Source organism: Rhinopithecus bieti, unplaced genomic scaffold, assembly GCF_001698545.2.
Source record: "Rhinopithecus bieti isolate Rb0 unplaced genomic scaffold, ASM169854v2 scaffold_15146, whole genome shotgun sequence".
Classification (NCBI taxonomy): domain Eukaryota; kingdom Metazoa; phylum Chordata; class Mammalia; order Primates; family Cercopithecidae; genus Rhinopithecus; species Rhinopithecus bieti.
In genome coordinates, this window is record NW_016808195.1 from 1379496 (window position 1) to 1402511 (window position 23016).

The 23016-nt window shown below is 42.4% G+C and overlaps 1 protein-coding gene across 2 annotated transcripts in view; it reads right to left on the minus strand.

Annotated features, from left to right (window-relative positions):
- Positions 1-23016, minus strand: part of ATP10B (ATPase phospholipid transporting 10B (putative)) — a 282819-nt gene that overhangs the window by 47563 nt on the left and 212240 nt on the right. For both annotated transcript variants that reach the window (XM_017885730.1, XM_017885731.1), the window contains 5 exons: positions 14183-14374; positions 12159-12762; positions 9562-9671; positions 7373-7499; positions 4285-4469 (listed from right to left, as the gene is read on the minus strand). In XM_017885730.1, the coding sequence (XP_017741219.1) occupies positions 4285-4469; positions 7373-7499; positions 9562-9671; positions 12159-12762; positions 14183-14374 (1218 nt within the window). The remainder of the gene's footprint in view (positions 1-4284; positions 4470-7372; positions 7500-9561; positions 9672-12158; positions 12763-14182; positions 14375-23016) is intronic.

The following is a 23016-nucleotide window of genomic DNA, read 5'->3' on the forward strand; positions in this document are numbered from 1 at the left end:
GTGTGCATGTGTCTTTATAGCAGCATGATTTATAATCCTTTGGGTATAAACCCAGTAATGGGATGGCTGGATCAAATGGTATTTCTAGTTCTAGATCCTTGAGGAATCGCCACACTGTCTTCCACAATGGTTGAACTAGTTTACAGTCCCACCAACAGTGTAAAAGTGTTCCTATTTCTCCACATCCTCTCCAGCACCTATTGTTTCCTGACTTTTCAATGATCGCCATTCTGAGTGGTGTAAGATGGTATCTCATTGTGGTTTTGATTTGTATTTCTCTGATGACCAGTGATGATGAGCATTTTTTTCACGTGTCTGTTGGCTGCATAAATGTCTTCTTTTGCAAAGTGTTGATATCCTTTGTCTACTTTTTGATGGGGTTGTTTGATTTTTTCTTGTAAATTTAAGTTCTTTGTAGATTGTGGATATTAGCCCTTTGTCAGATGGGTAGAATGCAAAATTTTCTCCCATTCTGTAGGTTGCCTGTTCACTCTGATGGTAGTTTCTTTTGCTGTGCAGAAGCTCTTTAGTTTAATTTGATCCCATTTGTCTATTTTGGCTTTTGTTGCCATTGCTTTTGGTGTTTTAGTCATGAAGTCCTTGCCCGTGCCTATGTCCTGAATGGTATTGCCTAGGTTTTCTTTTAGGGTTTTTATGGTTTTAGGTCTAACATTTAAGTCTTTAATCCATCTTGAATTAATTTAATCAATTTTAATATCATTGTTTTCTTCACATGGGTCTTCATTTTACATGTTCCTTCATCCGTGGCAAGGGATGATGATTTTACATTTATTGAAGTGCTAAAAGTTTCTTCTAAAAATAATATTCAAAGTGAGTCAACTTATTAAGTAAAAAAACAGTACAAGTCATATACAGATTTTGGAAAAAATTGTGAAAGCAGTTCTGAAGGGCCAGGGTTAGGGAACACTGATCTTGAGATTTCTGTCTGGGAAAATGTCTGGCATAACTTTTTTTTTTTTTTTTTTTGAGGCAGAGTCTCACTCTGTCACCCAGGCTGGAGTGCAGTGGCATGATCTCGTCTCACTGCAACCTCTGCCTCCAGGGTTCAAGTGATTTTCGTGCCTCAACCTCCCAAGTAACTGGGATTACCATCATGCACCACCATACTTGGCTAATTTTTATATTTTTAGTAAAGACAGGGTTTCACCATTTTAGCCAGGCTGGTCTTGAACTCCTGACCTCAAGTGATCCATCTGCCTTGGCTTCCAAAGTGCTGGGATTACAGGTGTGAGTCACTGCACTCTGTCCTGGCATAACTTATTTTGGAAAGAACAAAGACATAGTCTATTATTCCTGTGCCTACCTTTAAGATGCTAAATTGAGTGTTGCAGGCACTAGAATACGCATAGAGCCCGGGGGGGGGGCCACAGGAAGCAGTTCTAGGAGTGTGCACTTATACCAGAGGCACTTATCTGGAAAGAGATCAAAGTAGTCCTTTGGAAGCTGGGACTGGCACCAATTATATAAATTCCTCCAATATATGACTAAAGCAAGTCATTGGAGACATAAGCTTTAAAATTAAATCATCTCTGAATTTACTTATTTCCAGCTTTTAAAATAGTACAATAATTACCATTCATTGAACATTTAGAATGCCTCCTGTACTGTGGTAGGAAGCCTCTAAGATGGTGGTTCCCAGTGATCTCCACTTCCTGGTATTCATGCCCTTGTGTAATCTCCGTTCATTGACTGTGGTCTAGACCTAGAGACTCCTTTCTGATGAAGGGAATTCTGCAGAAGTGATGGGATGTCACCTCCCATATTAGGTTATAAAATGACAATGGCTTCCAATTTGGTGTTCTTTCTCACTTTCTCTTGGATGATTAGCCCTGAGGAAAACCAGCTATCATGTTGTATAGCAGTCCTGTGGAGAGGCCCACAGAGTGAGGAACTGAGGCCTGCTAACAGTTATTTTGGTGAATTTGGAAGCAGAACTCCTTCCCGTGCCCAAACCACCCATCTGTTGAGCCATCAGATGAGCCCACAGCCCTGACAAACAGCTTGAGTCCAACCTCAAGAGAGACCTTGAGCTAGGAATGCCCAGCTAAGATGCCCCTGAACTCCTAATCCACAGAAACCATAAGATAATAAATGTCTGTTGTTTTAGGTCCTAAGGTTTGGAGTTATTTGTTATGTAGTAACAGATAACTAACATAAGTACTGTACTAAGTAAGTCGTTTTTTTCTGTGATCTTATTTAATCCTGCCAGTAATCTGTGAAGTTAATAGTTTTAATCTGTTTTACAGATGAGGAGAATAGAAGTTCAAGAAGAATGGCGTTTGAACCATGTTAAAAGTTCAATACATGTTGTTAATTATTATTAACAAAATTATTACAATAGTAATAATAGTGGTTTCAGTATTAGTTCCTATCTAATACATTAGTTCCTTTTAAAATTCCTTGGTTGATGAACATGTCAGTGATTAGTAATTCTCTCATCTTTGGGATGAGAATTCTGAGGTCTAGGTAGATCCCATAACTTCATTATTGCTTTAATACACCTAGCAAAGAGATAGTAATCCTAAATCAATTTATAGTGAATTAGGCAAATTAAAAACCTTGGAGGAAATATGTAACTACATTAAACTAGGGTTTAAATAAACTAAGACTTAGAGTATATTTCCCCAGTTTCTGGCTTAACATTTTATTTTTCATCCCAGGTAAAGAGATGAAAAGACTAATCTTACAGGTTTAGTGAGCCCAAGGGTGTAGGCATGGCTGAGGATTCAGGCACTATCCTGGAGGATACTGGACAGAAAGAACTGTCATTGACTGAATTAAAGGTGGAGTATGGCTGACTGTTCCTTAGGAGCTTCGGCTGTTTAACCAACGAGCAGATCTCCCTCTGGCTGACTGCCTCACTGGTTTGCAGATGTTCTCCTTCTAGAATTACCTGGAGTGAAAGAATCATTGCAAACCAAATTTCCATTACAAGCAGGACAGGCAGGCATGGGGATCAAGCACTCAAGCAAGCTGAAAATTACTTTCCTTCCTAAGCACAATATTAAAACCCAAGTTTTCCCTGAGCTTATTTTCATTTTGAAAATTCATTAAGGTTTAATCTAATAATCTGTGCACCTGACAGGAAAGTAAATGATTTTTCCAATTCATCTAAAGATCCTCTGGCATTTTCATAATCTGCACTAGTTTTATTTTTTAAAAGAGGTGTATATTGTTGCTTCATGGAGTAAAAATGAAATATAAACCTCCCCAACATTCTACTGTAGGTCTACATCAGCCTCAGGCAAAACTTAGAGTCCAGAGTCTTCTCTCCTTCCTTTCCTCTTTCCATCTTCTTCCCTTTTCTCCATGGTATGTCCTAGGTGTAGGTGCCCTAGGGGCCCTATGCCCACACCCGCGCAGTAGAGTGCTCTTCTGGTTTATATCCTCCGAGTAATCCAACCCCTGCTTCCTTCTGATAGGAACACACATCTCAGTGCCCACCCCCCATCTTCATCAGCCAAGAACATGTGGTGGAGCTTGACTTTCTGCAATTTGAATTGTGAAAACAGATACTTCCCCCTGAAATCAAAATGGTGTTATAGCTTTGAATATGCCTCTTCAGCTTTCCCAGTCTTCTCTCCAAACCTCACTTCCTGCCACTCATAATCTATTCCGGTTGAAAAGTGCCATTTTTAGAACTTTGCTTCATTCTTTCTCTTATCCCATAAAAACATATTGGCTTCATGCATTATTCTTTTCAGGTTTTTACTCCGTGGCAGACCAGTTTGACGTATAAATTGATGCTGAAAATTTAAGCTCAGAATAATTTCAATTTAATTGGAACTTTTTCAATGGATAAGTTAGTCTTAAATAGTGAGAAACTGACAGTTGAGATTCCATAGGCAAATAGTGTGGTAGAATGTAAATAGCACTAGCTCAGTTCTAGACTTAGTTCTACCTATCAGAAACAAGCAGGGTAAACCTGAGCAAGTGACTTAGCCCCAGTAGTCTTCAGTTTCCTTATCTGTGGGGGAAATGGGGAGACTGGACCAACAATAGAATTTGGGAGAGGTAAAACTTTCTAACAAGCAGTGCCAGAAGTAATATAAAAGAGAGCAGCCAGCCATGTATGGGGATGAGATAAAGGATATTGGTCTGGATGACTTCCAGAGTCCTCCAGACTCCAAGATTCAGCGATCTGTTGGGGGCTGGGTGCTTCCCTGGTGTACCCAAATCCCACCTAGAAGCCTGTATCCTCTTGGTCGAGGGGTTGCTCTACACTTTGATATCTGCAGATATCAATACAGAGGATCACCTCACCTGATTCTCTGTATTGATGGTGTAAACAGTGTCAGTCTGATCTAACAGTCTGCAGGAATGGGCAATGTTGACCGCTGTCTCCTGCTTATCTCCGGTCAAGACCCAGAGCTGGATCCCAGCCTCCCGCAGAGTGGCAATCGTATCTGGAACTCCTTCCTGCAGCCGGTCTTCAATCCCAGTGGCTCCTGGAGTGATCAAAGACAACAGAGTTCACATTTGTGGTAAAAGAGTAGTTGCTTAATTTCCCCAAAGCCCTGTGAAGCCAGGCAACGTTTATTACATAGCATCACTGTGCTAGGCTGTGCACCTAGGATATAACAGTGAACTAGATGGAGCTGGTCTCTACCTCTGAGTTCAATGGTCATTGAATAATAATTTATAACTGAGCTATATAATGAGAGAAAGTCAGGGTACACTGTGAATATAAACCAGGAGACCTGAACTTCACCTGGAAAATCAGGGTGGGCTTTGCTGAGGAAGTGCTACTTAAACTGAGACCTGGGAGATAATGCAAAGAGGTGGCAGAGGAGGAAAATTCCAGGTTGAGGGATCAGCATGTGTGTGAAGTCCCAGAGGTTAGAGTAGAGGAAGATGCAGAAATGGAGGCAGAGCAAGGTGAGAGATGAGGCCAGAAAAGGAACTTAGGGGTGCTGGATTGTGCAGAGCCTTGTCAGGGGTGCTGGATTGTGCAGAGCCTTGTCAGGGCCTCAAAGGATTTGCAATTTATTTGGTAGTAACGAAAGCTATTCAAGGGTGTTATGCTGGGGAGTGACAGAATCAGTTTTGACTTTTAAGGATATCATTCTAGAGAAGAGAATAGGTTGGAGATTGGAAAAGCAGGATGAGATTCAGAGCTAAAAGCTACCTAGGAGGCCAGGCAGGACTGCAGAGGAGAGGCAACAGTAGCCTGGACTGGCCTAGCAGCAATAGGAGTAGAAGTGAAAGGACTGAAATCTTTGCCCTGCAACTGATCAAAGCAGAATTAATAGGGACTCACATTTTTGATAATATTCTTGGAGGAAATTAAACAGGCAGATTCCATAATTTTTGAAGGATCTCAAGCTTTGCACCAGCCCTGATGAATAGATACCCAAATATTGAATAGTTGCTAAGTGATTAAGCAAAAATAAATCTGCTTTTCAATTGAGATTCATTTCAGATCACAGACTAATGGCTACCCATTTCACTCTGGGCAGGAGCATGGCATTTTGTTTCTTTTAATAATCCATAGGGACAATAGGTTGGCAAAGTGGTTACGTTGGATGCATATTGAAAAGATTATTTCATATTTTGAGAACGCATGAAGGCATTACAGCTTTTAAGTGGTGTGCCAGTTTCTCAGTGGAAAGTGGAATTCTCTTCTCAGCCCTCTCCAAGCCATCTTGAGGGGAGACAAAGAACCCCACTATCCTGAAATGTGCCTGTTTTGCATCTGAGGGCCATATGCACAGGTAAACAACCCCATAAAAAGTGATGGCTTGAGCCTCATCTTCCCCTACTAGCGTTAGTCTGGAAGGTGAGAGGAAGCTCACTTATTACAGTGAGGCAGGGTGAAGGAGAGAGGAGGAAAAACACATTTATTTGTGTGAAAGAGAAAATGAAACAGGAAGGTTGTGAAAGCCTTTCCCAGCTAGGGGAAGCCAGCAGATTCTGACAAGTGTGTTCTCTTCACACAGAAGAACCAGAGGAACACCTCTCATAGAGTGAGCCTAGAGTGCTGTCCCCAAACAAAAGAATCCTCTGGGAAGGGAGAAAGGGATCAGGTGCCTGAATGGGATGACTTCCTGGTGGCATCATGTGGTAGAGTTGTCTGGCCCAGCCATTCTCTGGTTCGTGTTCAAGTGAGTTCTTGTGTTCAGCTTTAAAGGGGACCTTATGAGGCAGCAAGCAGAGGCTTTTGCAGCCGAGACATAGGAAACCAAAGGCTGAAGGATGTGGGGAGCTAATGCATTCCATTCCCCAACCCCATTCTGCCTCTTCGGCTTGTCAGCCATCCTACTTTACAGGGACTTTGGATCTTCCCTTTGAACTCCTGTTTGGCTGGGCAGCTGGAGGCATGTGACTCATCTAGAGGAGAAGCCAAGTCTCAGAGGCGTGTGTCCCTATCTAGAACTTGGTCCTCATCCCCAGGTCAACATTGTCCACCAAGAAGAAAGAAGGCTTTTTGCCATGTGGCCAGTGCACACTGGGCATTGCTTACCAAGATTTTGCTCCCAAGGCATGAGGACATTAATCCTGTTCAATAAAGCTCCTCCTTGCTTCTTAGCAATGCTTTTCCTCCAACAGAAAGCACAGCTTGTCTCTTAATCAGTCTCTGTGCTTCTCATCTCTCTGTCAGCACAGCAATCTAACTTCCATGCTGCAGCAATCAGCAGTTTCTGTAAAGCACAGATCTGTCCTTGCTTTCACCCTCTGCCCTCTCCAAACTTTTAGCAGCTGATTGACATGGCCTGTCATAATCTGGGTCCTGCTGATCTTTCCCGCCTTCCATCATTTCCCCCAACTCTAGACCTTCAACTGAGTCCTCCCCCTCTGCCCGATCAGCTTCTCTTCTTGCTTTCAGTTCACTGCCTTCCTAGACCCTCCCTCACCCTTGTGCTAGGCTGGCATCTCCTACTTTGTGCTTCCATCCCACCTGGCCCATCTGCTAGCCCAGCTCTCACCACAGTCTGTTGAAATTTCTTGCTCAATCATCTGGTATCCTCACTAGACTCCAAGCTCTGGGAGGGCAGACTTTTTGGCTCCTGTCCCTTGTTGCAGCCCCAAAGCCTAGCATGTCATTTGGCACATAGTAGGTGCTTAGCAAACATTTGAATGAAGGGAAGTGTGCTATTGGAAAAGCAGCCAAACTCAGAGGCTTCTTCCAGCAGGGAATGCAGGAATGCTCCCAGAGCATCCTCAGGAAGCTGTGTGTGTGGTGTCTGGGTTGGGTATTGGCACGGCCCATTTGTGCCAAATACCTGGAAGGGAACCCCAGGGAAGGTTGCTAATGGAGACATATTAGTAGTGTCAGAATCAGGGCCAAGAGCTCCCTTCTCAACTGGCTGCATTCCTTTTTTTCCTATAATGATGACTTATTTTTAGCTACCAAGTAAGGTGAGTTGATTCTCCAGATGCTGTGCAGTTTCCATGAGAAGCTCGTCTCGGTTGTCGAGGGATGCCTCAGCCTCACGCCGGAAACTGGCCCATCTCTGGAAGTCCTCTTCACTTACAACCTACAGGATGAGAAAAGGCTCCTTAACAATCTTGGGTGGATCAACAAGATAATTTCCTCTCTCTTCTCACCTGCTGGGCCTCCTATTGGCCTGTTTGAACCCTACATAATTAGATGGGGCTTTCTTAATGATTTTTTTAAAAAATACGTACATCAATGAAGATTTATCCTTGTGTCCCATTATCACTAAGAATCTGTTGTGCTCAGATCACTGGAGATGATCTGGACAGACAAGGTCCCTGTATGCCTAGGCTTATATGCTGGTGGGTAAGAGGTATTATCCAAATAAATAATTTAAAATAATTATTTCAGGGAATGCTTTATAGAAAATGACTGTGATATGAGAAAGTGTGATGGGATAGAAGAGTAACTGAATAGGGGGCTGCCTTCTTTTGGAAGTTTAGGTTTCCTCGACAAAATGACCTGCAAGCTGAGATCCAATGACAGAGGGTCAATCATGGGCAAGCTCAAGAGTTAAGGCTGTGGAACGGCAATGAACTTGGCCTTCCTTCTGTTCCTTGAATGAAAGATGGAGAAGGTTCAAAAATGAGGCTGGAAAGAAAGCAGCAGCCAGATCTTGCATAACCTGTAGAGCACTCCACCAGGCATGGTGTCATACACATGGAGTGCCCAGTAGCTGGAACAATCCAGCTAGCGGCCACATCTTCTTCCTTCAGAGTCCCATTTTAGACCCTCCTGTTGACATTACATGCATATGGTGTCTTATAGCAATGAAAGATTATTTTGTTCAAGCATCAAATATTCCTCAAGTCCCTCTGCATGGCACTATAGAGAAAACCAAAGGGACACAAGTAGGCCTTTTGCTTTTGAGGAATGCATAGTCCATTAGGGGAGGCAAAATATGCACAAATAACTTCAATAGAAAATGTTGGTAAGGCATTGGGAGTGATACCTGATGTAAATGATGAGTTGATGGGTGCTGACGAGTTGATGGGTGCAGCACACCAACATGGCACAAGTATACACATGTAACAAACCTGCACGTTATGCACATGTACCCTAAAACTTAAAGTATAATAATAATAATAAAATGGTGGTAAGGGTGTAGTTCTGATTCAGAGTATTGGTAAGCATTTGTCGCTGTCCCAGCTGCTGCACATGTGGTTACTTTAATCTCCATGACAACTGCATGAGGGAGGGCTGATTAGCACTATTTTACAGATAAAACTCAGAGAAGTGAAGAAATTGCTCAAGGTCACACATCTAAAAGTAGTGAGATTGGGACTGCTACCCAGGTGGTTCTGGCTTTAAAGTGGGCATTCCTGATCTCTAATGCTACCCTAAGAACCATAAAAGACATGAAAAGCCCTGGGGATTTATGCAAGAAAACCCATGTCTAGCTATCTAGAAATGTGTGCCCATCATAGCATCCCATTAGCTTTGCTTTTAGGTGACTCATTCGTTGTCCACACTCTGCAATTTGCAGCCCTCACTGCCTGCCTGCGTGCCTTGCAGAAGCTACAAAGTCAAAGATCTTGTGGAGCATGAGTCAGGTAATCTACAAAACTATGGCTGGGCTGAGTGCAATGTAATAGGGAGTTGCAGGGACTGTGGCCAACCACAGAACACAGCTGAACATATCCCTCATCACAGGAATCAACTTCCTGGTTGTAGCTGATTGCTGCCATTCCAGAATGAAAACAGTTGGCCAGATCCTCTGAATTTTTAAAAGAAATCGGAAATCTAGATTTTTATGTGACCATATAAAAGCTCCCCAAATTGAAAGGAAAATAATGCATGTCTAAAAAATATAATTGGAAAGCAAAATCATAACTGAAAAAATGTCATCAGTTGCGTGTTACCCATTATACATAGAATGAAAAGCAGGGCATGGCAAAGCCACACAGATACGGGACCTAGCTCTTCAGATTTTGACTTCAACAAAATTGTCCGTGTCTTGGGTTTTTGTGGCAAGTCAGAACGGCTGATCTTGAAAACGTTAAAACAACCACCTCCAATGGTCTTTTATAAAGAAAAAGAAGGTCAAGGCCATTCAGCTATTTAATGATATTCAAAGTATGCTTGGAGGAATTTGTTCTTACCTTCTTGGCAATGCATAGTGTGCGCAGGCCATCTCTTGCATACAAGTCTAGATGCTTTTGGGTCCGGGCTTGGATTTTTCTCAGTTTCTTTTCCACATTCATGTCAGGCACTGTCAAATAACCATTGTCCCACATGAGGCCATGTACAAATGCTTAGGGATCCCCATCCCCAACACCCTGAAATCTTCTGTAGTAGACTACAAATGCTTTAGAGAAGGAATCCCTTACAGCCCACCTTAGAAACATGAAGGAGCTCTCCTGTCAGGTTGCCCTGGAAGATAATGCAGGGAGTCCTTAAATTGTCTGCTCTCTACATCTTCTCATCAAAAGCCTGGCTGAGTAAAGTGCTATGTAAGGAAGGTAGGTGGTCTAAGGTACTGTTCCCAAACAGCTGTTTGCATGAGAACCGCCTGGGAATTTGGTAATTGGGATTCTCAGGTACAATGACAGCCCAACTGAATCAGGGGACTAGAAATTTAAATCTTTATTGTTACCTAAGGTGTTTTTAGTTTATTCCTGGATGGCCAACTGACTTTGGAAACTGTTCTCTAAGACTATTTATCATCTTCTCTGTCTTCTACTTGAGGTCTTATATCAAGTTAGGTCCCAAGACATCTACAAGCCTGGATCTCATTAGCTGAGTTCTTCATCTCATTTGTTTTGCTGAGCTAGGCCTTCTCTCAATGCAAGAAATAGGTTTGGAGAAAACTTTTTTTTTTTTTGCATTTCCTATGAATCTAGTGTGAAAAATGTGTGTGTTGCTCAAAGTCCCCTTTGTAAAGTTCTACATAAGTTTCTGTCAGAGGTAATTTGTCTTTTTCTCTTGAAATTCCAATTCCTTTATCTAATTCTATAATAGGAAATTTTCAGCCAAGGTTGGCTGATGTGGGGTAGGATTGAGTCCATCACCACTTCTTTTAAACTGCCACAGGCATCATTTATCGATCGCTTGTAAAACTGAGCTAGCTTTCAGAATCATTCCTTACCAGGGCTGGATTGAGATTTTTAGACATCTTAAGATTGAACAGAATTTGTATACCTCACCCATCCTTGTATATATAATGCAAAATTAAAAATATAATTCTTAACAGAAAAGTATAATGAAGTCCAATAGAACTCTGATTTTCCATGATACTACTCCAAGGCTGTTTTATATAATATAAAACTGTTTCAAAGATTATTTTCTCATTTTTCAGGTGTTCCTGGTGCCTTAAGCATAGTCTTCATTTATGTATCACCTGATTCAGCACTATTTACAATATTTTATTTTTAAAGACACCAGCTCCTGAGATTAAACCTTTTTGTCTTTTACTTGCAAGCCTTGGAGTTTACCTTCTTGCTTAGGCTGCCAGGAACCTCAGCATCAAATTGAATATTTAAACACCATAAATATTATTAAACTTGGTTATTTTCTCCCTCCTTTCAAAGTTTTGCTTTTCAATTCTTATAGTAACATTGTGTGTGTGTCTTTTATTGAAAGCATCTCTAATCCATTTTGCAATCAGGTGAGGAGCAAATAAAGAGACATCTCCAGGGCAGTTTGGATGACTGTTGCTGAGGGATAGAGTGCCGTGGCTCCCTTGACTCAGAAGTACTGAATTCACTTGTCTGCCAGAGTCTGGGGATAAAGAGAACTAATTAGCTCCCTTCCCATTCTACACACTAATCAATCCCCATAAACCTATTGGCCCTGATCCATAGCTGATAATGCAGGAGGCACAGGGCTGCCTGGGCAATTCTGAAGCTTGGCTGGAATCTACTATCCTGGGAGAATCATAGCCCCATAACTGTCTTCTTGTTAGCAATCAGGAAGCGGCTGCACACTAATTCATGCTGTTCCAAAATTGGACACTGATATGTAGGGACTTTGGAACATTTTCCTGGCTCAGTGCAAGTTTATGAAAATCCATCTGGGGGAGGCTGGGGAAAAGGATAATAAAGAGGAACACCTGAGGCTTCCCAGAGTGTACCAAGCCCAGTGCAGAATTCTGGCAGCATGAAACAAATTCTGACCTGGAATTCAGGATACCTGGGTCTGGGATTTAACACTAGTTAACCATGTTGCCTCTTGTAAGTCCCTTTTCTTTCTGAGTTGAGTTTGCTTTTCCCCAAAATGAAGAGTTAGGACCACAATGTGTTCCATGGTAAGATAATGGATGCCCTAGTGCAAAAGACTGTGTGGATAATCCATGTTCAAATGAGTTTGGAAAACTGGGATGAAGTTAAAGATGTTTATCTGCTACAAGACTGTATAGTCTTTAAATATGCTAATGGACACTGTGATTCCCTAGGTCCAGGAGATGTAAAATGCAGCATGTTTTATTTTTATTTTTATTTTTATTTTATTATTGTACTTTAAGTTCTAGGGTACATGTGCATAATGTGTAGGTTTGTTACATATGTATACTTGTGCCATGTTGGTGTGCTAATGCAGCATGTTTTAAGGATATTTGAGGAAAGCATCTTGTAGGTCTGTATTCCAGCTGGGACCTGCTGTACCAGGTGACACTACAACTTGAGCTTCTTATTACCATTCCACACTGCTTCTTCAATTATGGAACTCTCTGTGCCTGGAACCCTGGTAAAGCAGGACTTACCGCAGGCTGGGTCTTCCAGCAGGTCCATGATGACCGAGTCGGCACCCTTGGTGTAGACGATGATCTCACCAGTCAGTGGGTGCCTCACAACCACAGACATTCTCTTCCTGACAGAGTCAAAGCCCAGGGTGCAGAGGAGGCTGAAGGTGAGGCAGGTGCCCTGGGGCAGGCGCACAGTCACCTGCTCAGGCGTCCGGGACACTAGTGTGAAGCTGTAGGCATGGGCAGCGTGCACCAGGGCGGCCTCATCAGGGCTCTCAGCCTCATAACAGAACTCGGGCCTGGCCAGGTCTGGAGCTGGGGCTTCCAATGCCTCCTCCAAGGAAGTGCCTGACCCAGACCCCAGGATGTCGCCCTGGTCCCACATGCTGCTCCTGTAGCCACCGTCATCGGTGGAGTCACCTCCACTGCATACAGATGCATCGTCTCTCTCATCCGAGTCCGTGGTGGCCACGTTGGCCCCTAAACTCTCCCCCAGGTCTGTGTCAGAGGGTGCAGTGGATGAGAATGACTGGCTGAGGCTCGATAGCTTCAACCTCTGGAAGAGCTGCTGAATCTTCTCCAGGGACGTCCCCAGAGCCTTGCTTGAGGGTTTGATGGTGACCTTGTGGCCAAAGGAGGAAAGTAGAACATTACTCTCAATGTTGGAAATAATACCAAGTTGTTTTATGCAGAATTTGAAGGTACTTTTGCAATAAGTGAGGCTAGATGTTTCCCTCCAGCCCTGAGACTCTAAGCATTGACAATGGTCATTTTCCACTATCTTTTGATCGTCCCACTCTGAGCGTGGACAAAAGAAGGAAAAGGAGATGAGAATCAGAAACTCATAGTAAGGGTTCACATTTCCTGAACTCTCATCATGAATGCTTCTGCTTTATCTTTGAGTGCAGTATCTCATTTCATCCTCCCAATAATGCTATGGGATGCTATCATCAACCCAATTTATGGCTGAGGACATTGAGGTACAAAAAGTCTACATAAATTGGCCATGATCACCCAGTGTGTAGGGATTAGAGTTGGAACTCAAACCCGGGTCTACTCGACTCCAGAGGCTGGACTCTTGAGCTACCTGCCAGCTGAAGCTCCCACATTAACCTGAAAATTGGGAGTTGCATACTGTCTTTCCCCAAATGGTACTTCTTCTCCTCTTAAAAATGAGTTAATTTTTAAGATAAAGCTTTCTGCCTCCTAAACTTCCTGAAGACTTTTGATAACTTGCTGACTTTCCAGTGCTGAGGTGATTTTCAGGGGGGTTTGGAATCTGGGCATAATGAAGGGAGGTTGTAGTTTAAGTGTCTGGGTGAAACTTCTTGTCTTGGTTTCATAGTCGCAAGTTGTACCACCTAATTATTCTCATCAGTAACTCACAGCGGTGCTTGGCTAAGAGTCTGTGGAAGATTGAAGGTAAATTCACCTTCAGTAGAGTTTAGAGTATAATTTTACATACATGACCATTCAGCTGCATTTTTTTTCCCCATGGGAAACATCACACACAGTATTAACTATTTTAAACCCATATATAAAAACAGCAGTATAGCACAATATTACTAGAAACCATTATGGAATCGTGTAGATGTATGAGCCATATGTCCTTCATTGCCCTACTTGAGTTTTCTGAGCCACCATTTCTTCGCTTGTTAAATCCAAGGTCCTGCCTCATAGAGTTGCTGGGTTGAGAGGATTAAATGATAATACAGGTACAGGTAAAGTGCTGGGTATGGAGCCTGGCATAAAACCAAGTGCTCAGTAATCACTAACTCTTAATGCTACCTACAGACACATAGACAAAGTTTGAAAGCTACACAGATAGCTCATATATATCTTTTTCCATTTTATTTAAAAATGAGGAAACAGATCCAGGGAGGGTAAAGAGACCTGTTCTAGGTCTCACTGTGATGAAATGACACTGTTGCTAGGACCCAAATTTCATGTCTCCCTGATCAGAACTTCTCCCCTCTCCCCTACTCTGCCTTCTACTTCTCTACTTCCTTTACCCTCCTCCCCCAGCCATCGCTAGTCCTTACCCTCTGCCTGGGCTCAGTGGTTGTAGACACCATGACAGAGTTGCAGATGGTTAAGGCAAGGAAGAAATCAGCAATGGAGGAAGTGGTGGAGAGGGAAGCCTTGGCAGGTCTGCTGTCTGACAAGGTCTCCAGCCACAGGGCAGCATCTCGAACTTTGGTCAGTAGGTTTTTATCTGGAGTTACATCTTTTTCCTGGAAGAGAAAGGCCAGAATGAGAGTCTCTTCTGGGAAGGAAGCCTACTCCAGAAGAATCTTCACGTGCCTGGGGAAAGGATGGTGCAGCTTCATTGCAGTCTTGCATCCAACATGTTTTCCTCTCCCACAGGTCTGGCCATTGCCAATTGTTATTTGAGTCCTTCCTGTCTCTCAGTGCCACATATCCATCCATTACCAGGTGCTGACAGTTCTTCACTCTCAGTGTCTTCCCACCATTTGTGTTGCTTCCAGCCATGCTGAGACCCTCTATCCCTCAATCCTGAATTTCTGCACCAGCTGTAAACTAATATTGTTGCCTGTCACCTTTATTTTTTCTAACCCTATGTATCACCTGCAGAGTCGTCTTAAAACTCCATTTCCTCCTGGTATTCTTGACTTCAAAAAACCTTCAGGAGATAGCTATTGTTAGTGTGATCAATTATTTGGCATTTAGATTCTTTAACAGTTTGCATTTTCACTCTTTATTCCCATACTTCTCAACATGGACCCTCAGCTCAGCCTGGTGTTCTGTTTGCTGCCTCTTGGATGTATACTCCTCCTGTATTCCTCTGATCACACCTTGCTTGAAAAATCCTCTTCTACCTACCAAAGTCCTACTTCAATAACCATGGGAAGTCCCACTTGTCCATGAGATCCTATATAGCTCCCAATGAATTCTTTCTCCTGAACTACAATAGCAGATTCTTAACTCAATGTCCACAGGAGTCAGGCATGTAAAGTGAATGAGAAAGGTGGGCCAAGGTAGAGATAAGGACATTATGGGGTGGTGGGAGCTATGAGACCTAGCAAGTCCTACCCCTATCTAAAGGGTAGCTACTGCTCTGCTGAGTGCAATGCCCCAATACTGGTCTAGTTTGCCAAGTCTCTTGATTTTTCAAGATAAAGCAAAGATGATGCATGACCTATTTTTTTTCTTTTATTCCTATTCTTTTTTTAGAAGAAAAAAGAGGAAGAACTGGATCTGACCCATGGATTTCCAAATTTTCACATCTTTGTAGAAGTTATCACTTGAACTATCCCTTTGGAATTCACTACATATTGACCTATATTTTACTTGTTGGTTTATGTATTTTCTCTTGCTCTGGCTCCTCTATTGTACCCCAGGGATCGGATGCCAGAAAAGCTTCTTTCAGGCAGTGAGATCTTAACCAGAGCAGAGGTGGTGGTGGCAATGGCAGTAGTGGTGTCTGGCTCTGTCTACCTCCCCACTGGCATCTTGCTTTGGCCTCTATTTTAAATTCACTTTTCTTATGTCCGTGTTTAATCTCTCTAGAGATAAGGTAAGAGCCTCAAAGATAGAGAGGTTGAGTTTTCCATGAGGCTGTATTTCCTAGAGCTCTAACTACAGCTTTTTTGAAGCAGAAGCTCAACAAATGCCAGCTCTCAATGGTTAGATATGACAAAAGCCATTTTGCACAAGGCTTTCACATAAGATCATTCCTATCAGTGTTCAGATTTCACAGCTAAATCATAGTTTAGAAGAGAGTCAATGGCTAAAAATGTTAGACTGAGGGAATCTTGATTAATTTGTGCAAGGTGAAGACTGAGGGCCAATAAGCTTTACCCAAGTTGAGAGTTTAACAAAATCCCTTGAGAAAAGAGGCCTCAGACTCTTTTCTGACTACCAAATACAATGACTCCAAGAAGTCTGATTCTGTCCTCCCTAGGGCTGCTGGCACAGGTGAGAGCCAGAGAGTAGGAAACTCAGACATACCCCACAAGAATGGAGCACACACTCTTCAAGAATGCCAACCTTCATTCTAGGTGCTCTTCAAAAGTCAACAGTCACACCCCAACTTGTTCATACCATCGTAAGAAGACAACTTCCAGAAAAAAGTCTGCTTATCAGAAGGAAGAGTGCCAATAACACTGAATCAGACCTGCATTTCCTTCCATTGCCCTGAAAACAATTGTGTGAATTATCCATACCACGTGGTGTCATTATTTCCAGAAAACCTGAGAAGGGCACACACATACTATCCATGCTCTCTGCCTTTGACTCCAGTATTCCTGGTAGGAGCTCACATTTGTGAAGCTCTTCCTACCTTCCCAAGCAATGTCATTTATATAACTTCATCAGATTCTCATAGTCCCACGTTGAGATGAAATGAATCCCGACTTAATTAAAACCCACAGAGATGGGCTGATTTGACCAAAGTTGCCTAGTGAGTTAGTGTAAAGCCAGAATCAGAACTCGGACTCCTGAACTGCTAGTCTAAGGTTTTTCATTTCTGTGGTCACAGTAAAGTAGCTATGTTCTCTTATTAATGTTTCTCTGCAAACTTCTAAAACCAGATTCCAGGGACCATCCAGTTTTTGTCATCAAGTCAGCAACACCACTCAAGGAACTCTAAACTTATTTCTCAACAAAGGAATGAGAGCTCGTATTCATGTGGTGTTTCTTATGTTCTGGTGCATCCATGGTCTCATTATATTCCTGCAGTAACATGATCTGTTTAGTACCATTATCCTCCCAATTGTCTCTGTATTTCAGATGAGGAGACTGATGCCCAAGGAAGTTGATTGTCTTGCCCAAGGTCACACAGTAAGTGGGAGGAATTCCTTCAGTTGATTTCAGTTAGTCTGATCCTAGAATTCATAATCTTAACACCTATATCAGGCAAGATCCTGCATGTGAAGGAAGTGGCCTTTGAGACTTGCTACCACCCAGGGTCTTTAGTGTCTGGGTATCTCAAACACAATGGATGCATTTGTATATCTAATCCTTAAGGCTCAGCAGATAGTCCATGAGAGTAATAAAAGGGATTATGGAAACTTTCTTTTTTCAGAAAATAGATTTCTTTTTTAAGGGGAGGGTACTTGAGCGAGATGCTGTTAAATCTTACCACCACAGGTACCTAAAGTTGAGGAACAGGCTTGGAGTTGTCAAAACTAAATCCCCTATTTTCCTGATGCCAAAATTGAATATCAGAGAGGAGGAAACTGCTTGAGATCACACACTGATTTAGGGCCAGAACTAGGACAGTTTTCACATCACCTGACTGCCATCCTCTTATAACACACTGCTTTGCTCCAAGCTATGCGTTATGTATTTCCAAATGCTGACACAGTTAAAATGTTTCAAGTTATTTATTCCATATTCATTTACCTGCTGGTCTATAAGTGCTATGAGGGCAGAGACTGTCTCTGATGTGTCCCTCATGCCTGGTGGATTGTAAGCACTCAAAACATTTGTTAACTGACTCCTTTCTAGGATACCACAATAGCTCACCACTGATTAACTCCTGCTGTCTGTTCATTAAAACTACTCTTTGATATATTTCCATCTAATCTTGTAGCAATGCATTAAAACAAAAGGCTTCTCTGTAAAAGGCCCTGGCTCATCCTGCAGGTGCCAGGAACAGATGTCAGCTAACTTTTATTGCGTCACCACAGACTTGTTGCCACAGGGCAAGGCTCTTCATGGTTCCTTTTGCTCCAGCCCACTGGTTTCCTACGTGGTCCATTAACATTTAGAAACTGTCCTTTCCTACTGCTGGCCATTTTCCAGATTATTTCTCTGAAGAAAAAGAAATATAAATTTGTGGGGCCACCAGTTTTTTATGTAAGAGCTTTGTGGCAGGCAGACACTCAACTAGTTGGATTTCTTTCTATTGTGGAACACCTAAAATGCGTACAACACCCCTTTGAGGAAGGTGATTTTTGAGCTCAAACGATATCCTCAAGGGTCCTATTATCATTAGACTATACTTATTGAGAATGCATAACAAAGTCAGGCACTGGGCTAAGTGCTCTCACGTCCATTATCTAATCATCCTTAGAGCACCGATATCATTAGTATCATTCCACTTTAATTATGAAGCAAATGAGGCTCATTGCAGTTAAGTAACTTGTCCCAGGTCACAACATCACAGATAATGTGCTGGGACTTAAATCTGGTACTGCCTGATGCTAAAACCTAAACCCTTTAATGCTATGCCAACATTTCTCAAACTTTTAACATGTACACATGTCAACTGGGGATCTCATTAAAATGCAGATGCTAATTTAGCAGCTCTGAGTGGGGCCTGAGCATAGGCAATTCTAATAAACTTTCAGGTGGTGTTCATGCTGCTGCTTTGAGGACCACAGTTTGGGTAGCAAGGGTCTGTGTTACATGACAATCCTATTGTTTCTATTTCTTTCTAGCTGGGATGTGTTCCCACAATGAGGGCTGGGAAAAGTAGGCCAAACTCTATCTCTGCTATTCTTCTTTCAGTTTTAATAACTCACCCAAGTTCAGATGGGTGACTATCACAGGTTGGGTACAGCAGTTTGTTGCTACAGGAATCCAGAGAAGGAAACAAACAGGATCCCTGGTTCCTGAGCTTGGAAGAAAATCCTTCATGGCATAGTTCCCCTTATGTCTCCATTTCCTCCTCCTCTCCCTGGATTGCACCTTTCATTTCCAGCTACTCCAAAGAACTACAATTCTCCATCTTGCTTCTACAGATTGTCTCCTTCCACAACCTGCACTCCTTACCCACTCCTCACTAGATGGTCTCCTTATTCCTCCAGTTAACCTTTACTCCTGTCTCAAAATTCAGCCCAGGTGCCAACCTTTCTAGGAAGCTTTCTTGATGCCCCAGTATGATATAGCTGCACCTCTTCTAAGCTCCTATAGCACCTCTGCAGCCACACATCCCAGCCCAGAGAGCATTGTCCTGTAGTCACTGGTGCTCCTTTTGCCCCTTCACTGAGCTGTAAGATCCTAAAAGCAGGAGCAATGTTCCATTAGACTTTATGTCCTCAGTCTCTAGGACAGTATATGCCACAGAGTAGATGCTTACTGAATGTTTGTTGACTGACCCAATAAATGAAAGGCTTTTCTAAAGAAATGTAGACACTGGCAGAGGTGGGAAGAAGCAGGCCCTTCTGTTTGTTGTTGATGAGTGTCTCAACTGGTACAATGTCTTGGGAAGAATCAACCAAAATAAAAAATGCACATACTGGCCAATTTAGCAATTATGCTCTAAGAATACTGTAGAGAAACTCAAACACATATATAAACAGATGATGGCTCAACCATCGAACTAATTATAGCAGTCATTAAAAAGATGAGACAGCTCTCTTTTGAATGTCTACCTGTCTGTCTACATATAGGAAATATTCTTTAAAATTCATTAGGTTAAAGAAGCACAGTCCAAAACGGTACGGTATGCTTCCACTTGTGGTAAAGAATGTGCTTGTGTATATGCCATACTTGTCTGTTTCTGTACACCTTTGGGAAGGACACACAGAAGCTGCTAATCATGGTTGTGCCTGAGGTGGTGGGAAGAGAGGAGGGAGGGACATTTACTTCCTACCATCAGCCTTTGGTTCCTTTCAATTACATAACCCTGTGGGCTATGACTATTATGGAAACATATCCCTGGTTGCTGCGGAGCTGGAGGCTAACGCTGTTTAGGGCAGTGATGTCTAAGGCTCTGGCCTTAACGACATTTAGTTTGAATCAAGAACTGGGAAAGTCCAATGTTAGTAAATGCTCACTTAAATAGGAACACATGGATTATTAGGGAAAGCTTTTCCCAAATGGGGCATAAGCCCAAAGGAAAAAACTCAGTGGTGAAGCAAGAAGGGAGTTTTAGAGATCTTGCCAGTTCCCACCTCTTGTGAGCAGTGTCACCGAGGCTGGGTCCCCCCTACCCTGATTTGGGACACTGGGGGACAAGGGGAGTACAGATAGGCTTCACTGCTTCCTTCCCTGTGTGATCACATCACTTCCAGAAAGATTCTGTATACTTGGCTAATTAAATCAGGACTCTTATCTAACCTTACAGTGGGAGTGTGTCTATGTGGGCTGTCCCACCGATTTGGAGCCGACTGGGAGTGCTGCATAAATTTATTCCAAAGAAAGAAAGGCAGACCAAGATTAGTGAAAGGAGGCAGAGGTCCAATGACACCTCCTTCGCTCCTCTCTGTTGCATTCTCTTTGGAAGGGTGGGGTGGTGGGGGGATGTCTACAGAGGAAAGCAGTGTGGAAGTTTGGAGGAGCCTAACTGGCCCTAATACAAATTTTATGATTAGGAAGATAGTCTTTGGTCTGATGGTGCTGAAAAACATTCTGCAAGTGGCATTTTTAAACAAAGACTCTGCTCAAATCTTGGCTGCTTACAGACAAGGAGAAAAAAAAATTCATTTTCCATCTGCCAGTACTATTAAACATTGGCTTGGGACTCAACTCACCGTTTTATATTACCCCACCTTAAAGCCACAGATTTTATTGCAGGCAATTAGGCGATAATCACTGATGGTTTGTTTTCTTGTAGTAAAAGAAAAAAAAAACCAGCTTCTGTTGTTGCTGTTTTGTTGATTCTTATTTTGGATTAGAGCAAAGGGCCAAGGAAACCAACAACTGGCTTCTTTAGAAGGTGGTGGAATGCTCCCTGGGGGTTTCAGAGGCAAATTTTGAGTTCACTAAGAGAAGGTAAAGAACTGGTGGTTCCAAGAGATGGTCAGAACAGATTGGGTGCCAGATGGGCAGGTGCAGGAAGGCACAGAAGGCATGTGGAAGGGGACAAGTGCAGAGAGTCTGCCAGGAGTGGGTGGGGGTGGGCACTGAGACAGCCACCTGGGGCTGCTGCAGGAGCTCTCTAGGGATGACTTCAAGGATCTGACACCAGCTAGAGGTATTTGATGGGTTAGCATGAGAGTCCTTAGAGTCCTTAAAGGCTGCATACTTCACTCTCTTCAGCAAATGCCTCCCAAGCTTTAGAGAGTGCCAATTTGAGCCAAGTGAAGACTCTTTCCTGGTGGGGTGATGGCCTGCTTATGGAGGGTCCCCATCGTGGCTCTCCCTACAATCATCAGAAATTAAAATAAAAGTGCTCAGTACTCAGCCTAGTAAATACACCAGGATCTCAGGGGAGAGAGTTCAACAATTATATTTTATGGAAACTCCCCATTTTCTCTTCATGACATCAGACATGTGAACATTTGTTCAAGGCAGACAGCTTCCCTTTAGAAAGATCATTTAAAACTTCCATTAGGCATCTGTCTAGATCACACAATTTTAAGAATTAAATCCTCAAAATAAACTCATGAGCCAGAACGATTATCTTCATTTTAACAATGGGTAGGTTGAAGCTTCCATTTCAGCAAGCCCACCAAAGTCACAGAGCTAGTACATGGGGTAGCTGAGATGAAAACCTGACACATTAGACCCCACATGTGCCTAATTCATAGCTGGAAGTTAGCTTGCAGGTCAGCAAAACATTATCTTATTTGATCTTTACAACAGCCTGGTGAGAATTGAAATTATTTTCAGGTGGTGAAAAAGATGTAGAAGGAGGTTTAACATGTTGCTTAAGGTTACCCAGCAAGCCAGTAGCAGAGCTAAAACCAGAACCTCCATTTCCTAACTCTTAACCCAGTGGCCTTCCTCAAAACTACTCAAAAATACAATTGTTCCACTAACCCCAGATTTTCAAGTGACCCAATTACATAAGAATATACTTAGCTGTTCATAAGAAGAGGATGTCACCATCTTCCCTTCCCCAGGCAACAAGAATTGGGACTTAACCCATGTGTCAACTTCCTTACTGCTCCTGAATGAACTTCGTCAGAACTTGCCTTTGGGACTGCTAGCCAGGGCAGGACGATGACATCTAGGATCTGAAGATAGCTCTGGGATTAGCGTGTCCCTCTCACTGACCATTAGCTAAAAGCCCTGCATCCGAGATTTACTGCCTGGTCCAGGGATGCAGTTTTTCTGGGCTGGGATGCACTTTTTCTCCCCCTCATATTCTAGGGGAGACATTCTCAGGCATGTGGGATGCCTGTGTTACCTAGAAATGGAAGGGGCCAAAGACACATAGAATCTGTGCCTAATGAGAATTCACTAAGGTCATTTTACAAATATTTAAGAAAAGAGCTTGGGGAAGTGTGTTACATTTATGGGGACAAAATTAAAAAGGATGTAGCAATATGCACACCTTGTTATGTCACTTGGGAAAATCAAAAAGGGGAAAAAAACATGAAACTCTTCCAGAAGACATCTATGGATCATTTCACTTGTGTATTCATGAAGGTCATATATCTTAACACAGTGTTCTTGTCTTATGCTTGCTAATGTTGCATTTCTGTGCATGACAATAACCCAAGAGAGGGAACTCAATTTTATACGCATCCGAAGTTAGATGAGTAACAACCCAGAACACAGGCTCACAGTGTTTCTTCTTTGACACAGTCAGAAAACACAGTTCTTGGTTATGAATACTAAGTAGCAATATGGAAAATGTTTTTGATATCAAGTTAAAAAAAATCCCAGTATCTACAATTGATATGTACCATGATTATAAAAAATGTTAAATAATACCAAAGCCTGGCAGAGACACAACAAAAAAAGAGAATTTTAGACCAATATCCCTGATGAACATTGATGCAAAAATTCTCAATAAAATACTGGCAAACCGGATTCAGCAGCACATCAAAAAGCTTATCCACCATGATCAAGTGGGCTTCATCCCTGGGATGCAAGGCTGGTTCAACATTCGCAAATCAATAAACGTAATCCAGCATATAAACAGAACCAAAGACAAGAACCACATGATTGTCTCAATAGATGCAGAAAAGGCTTTTGACAAAATTCAACAGCCCTTCATGCTAAAAACGCTCAA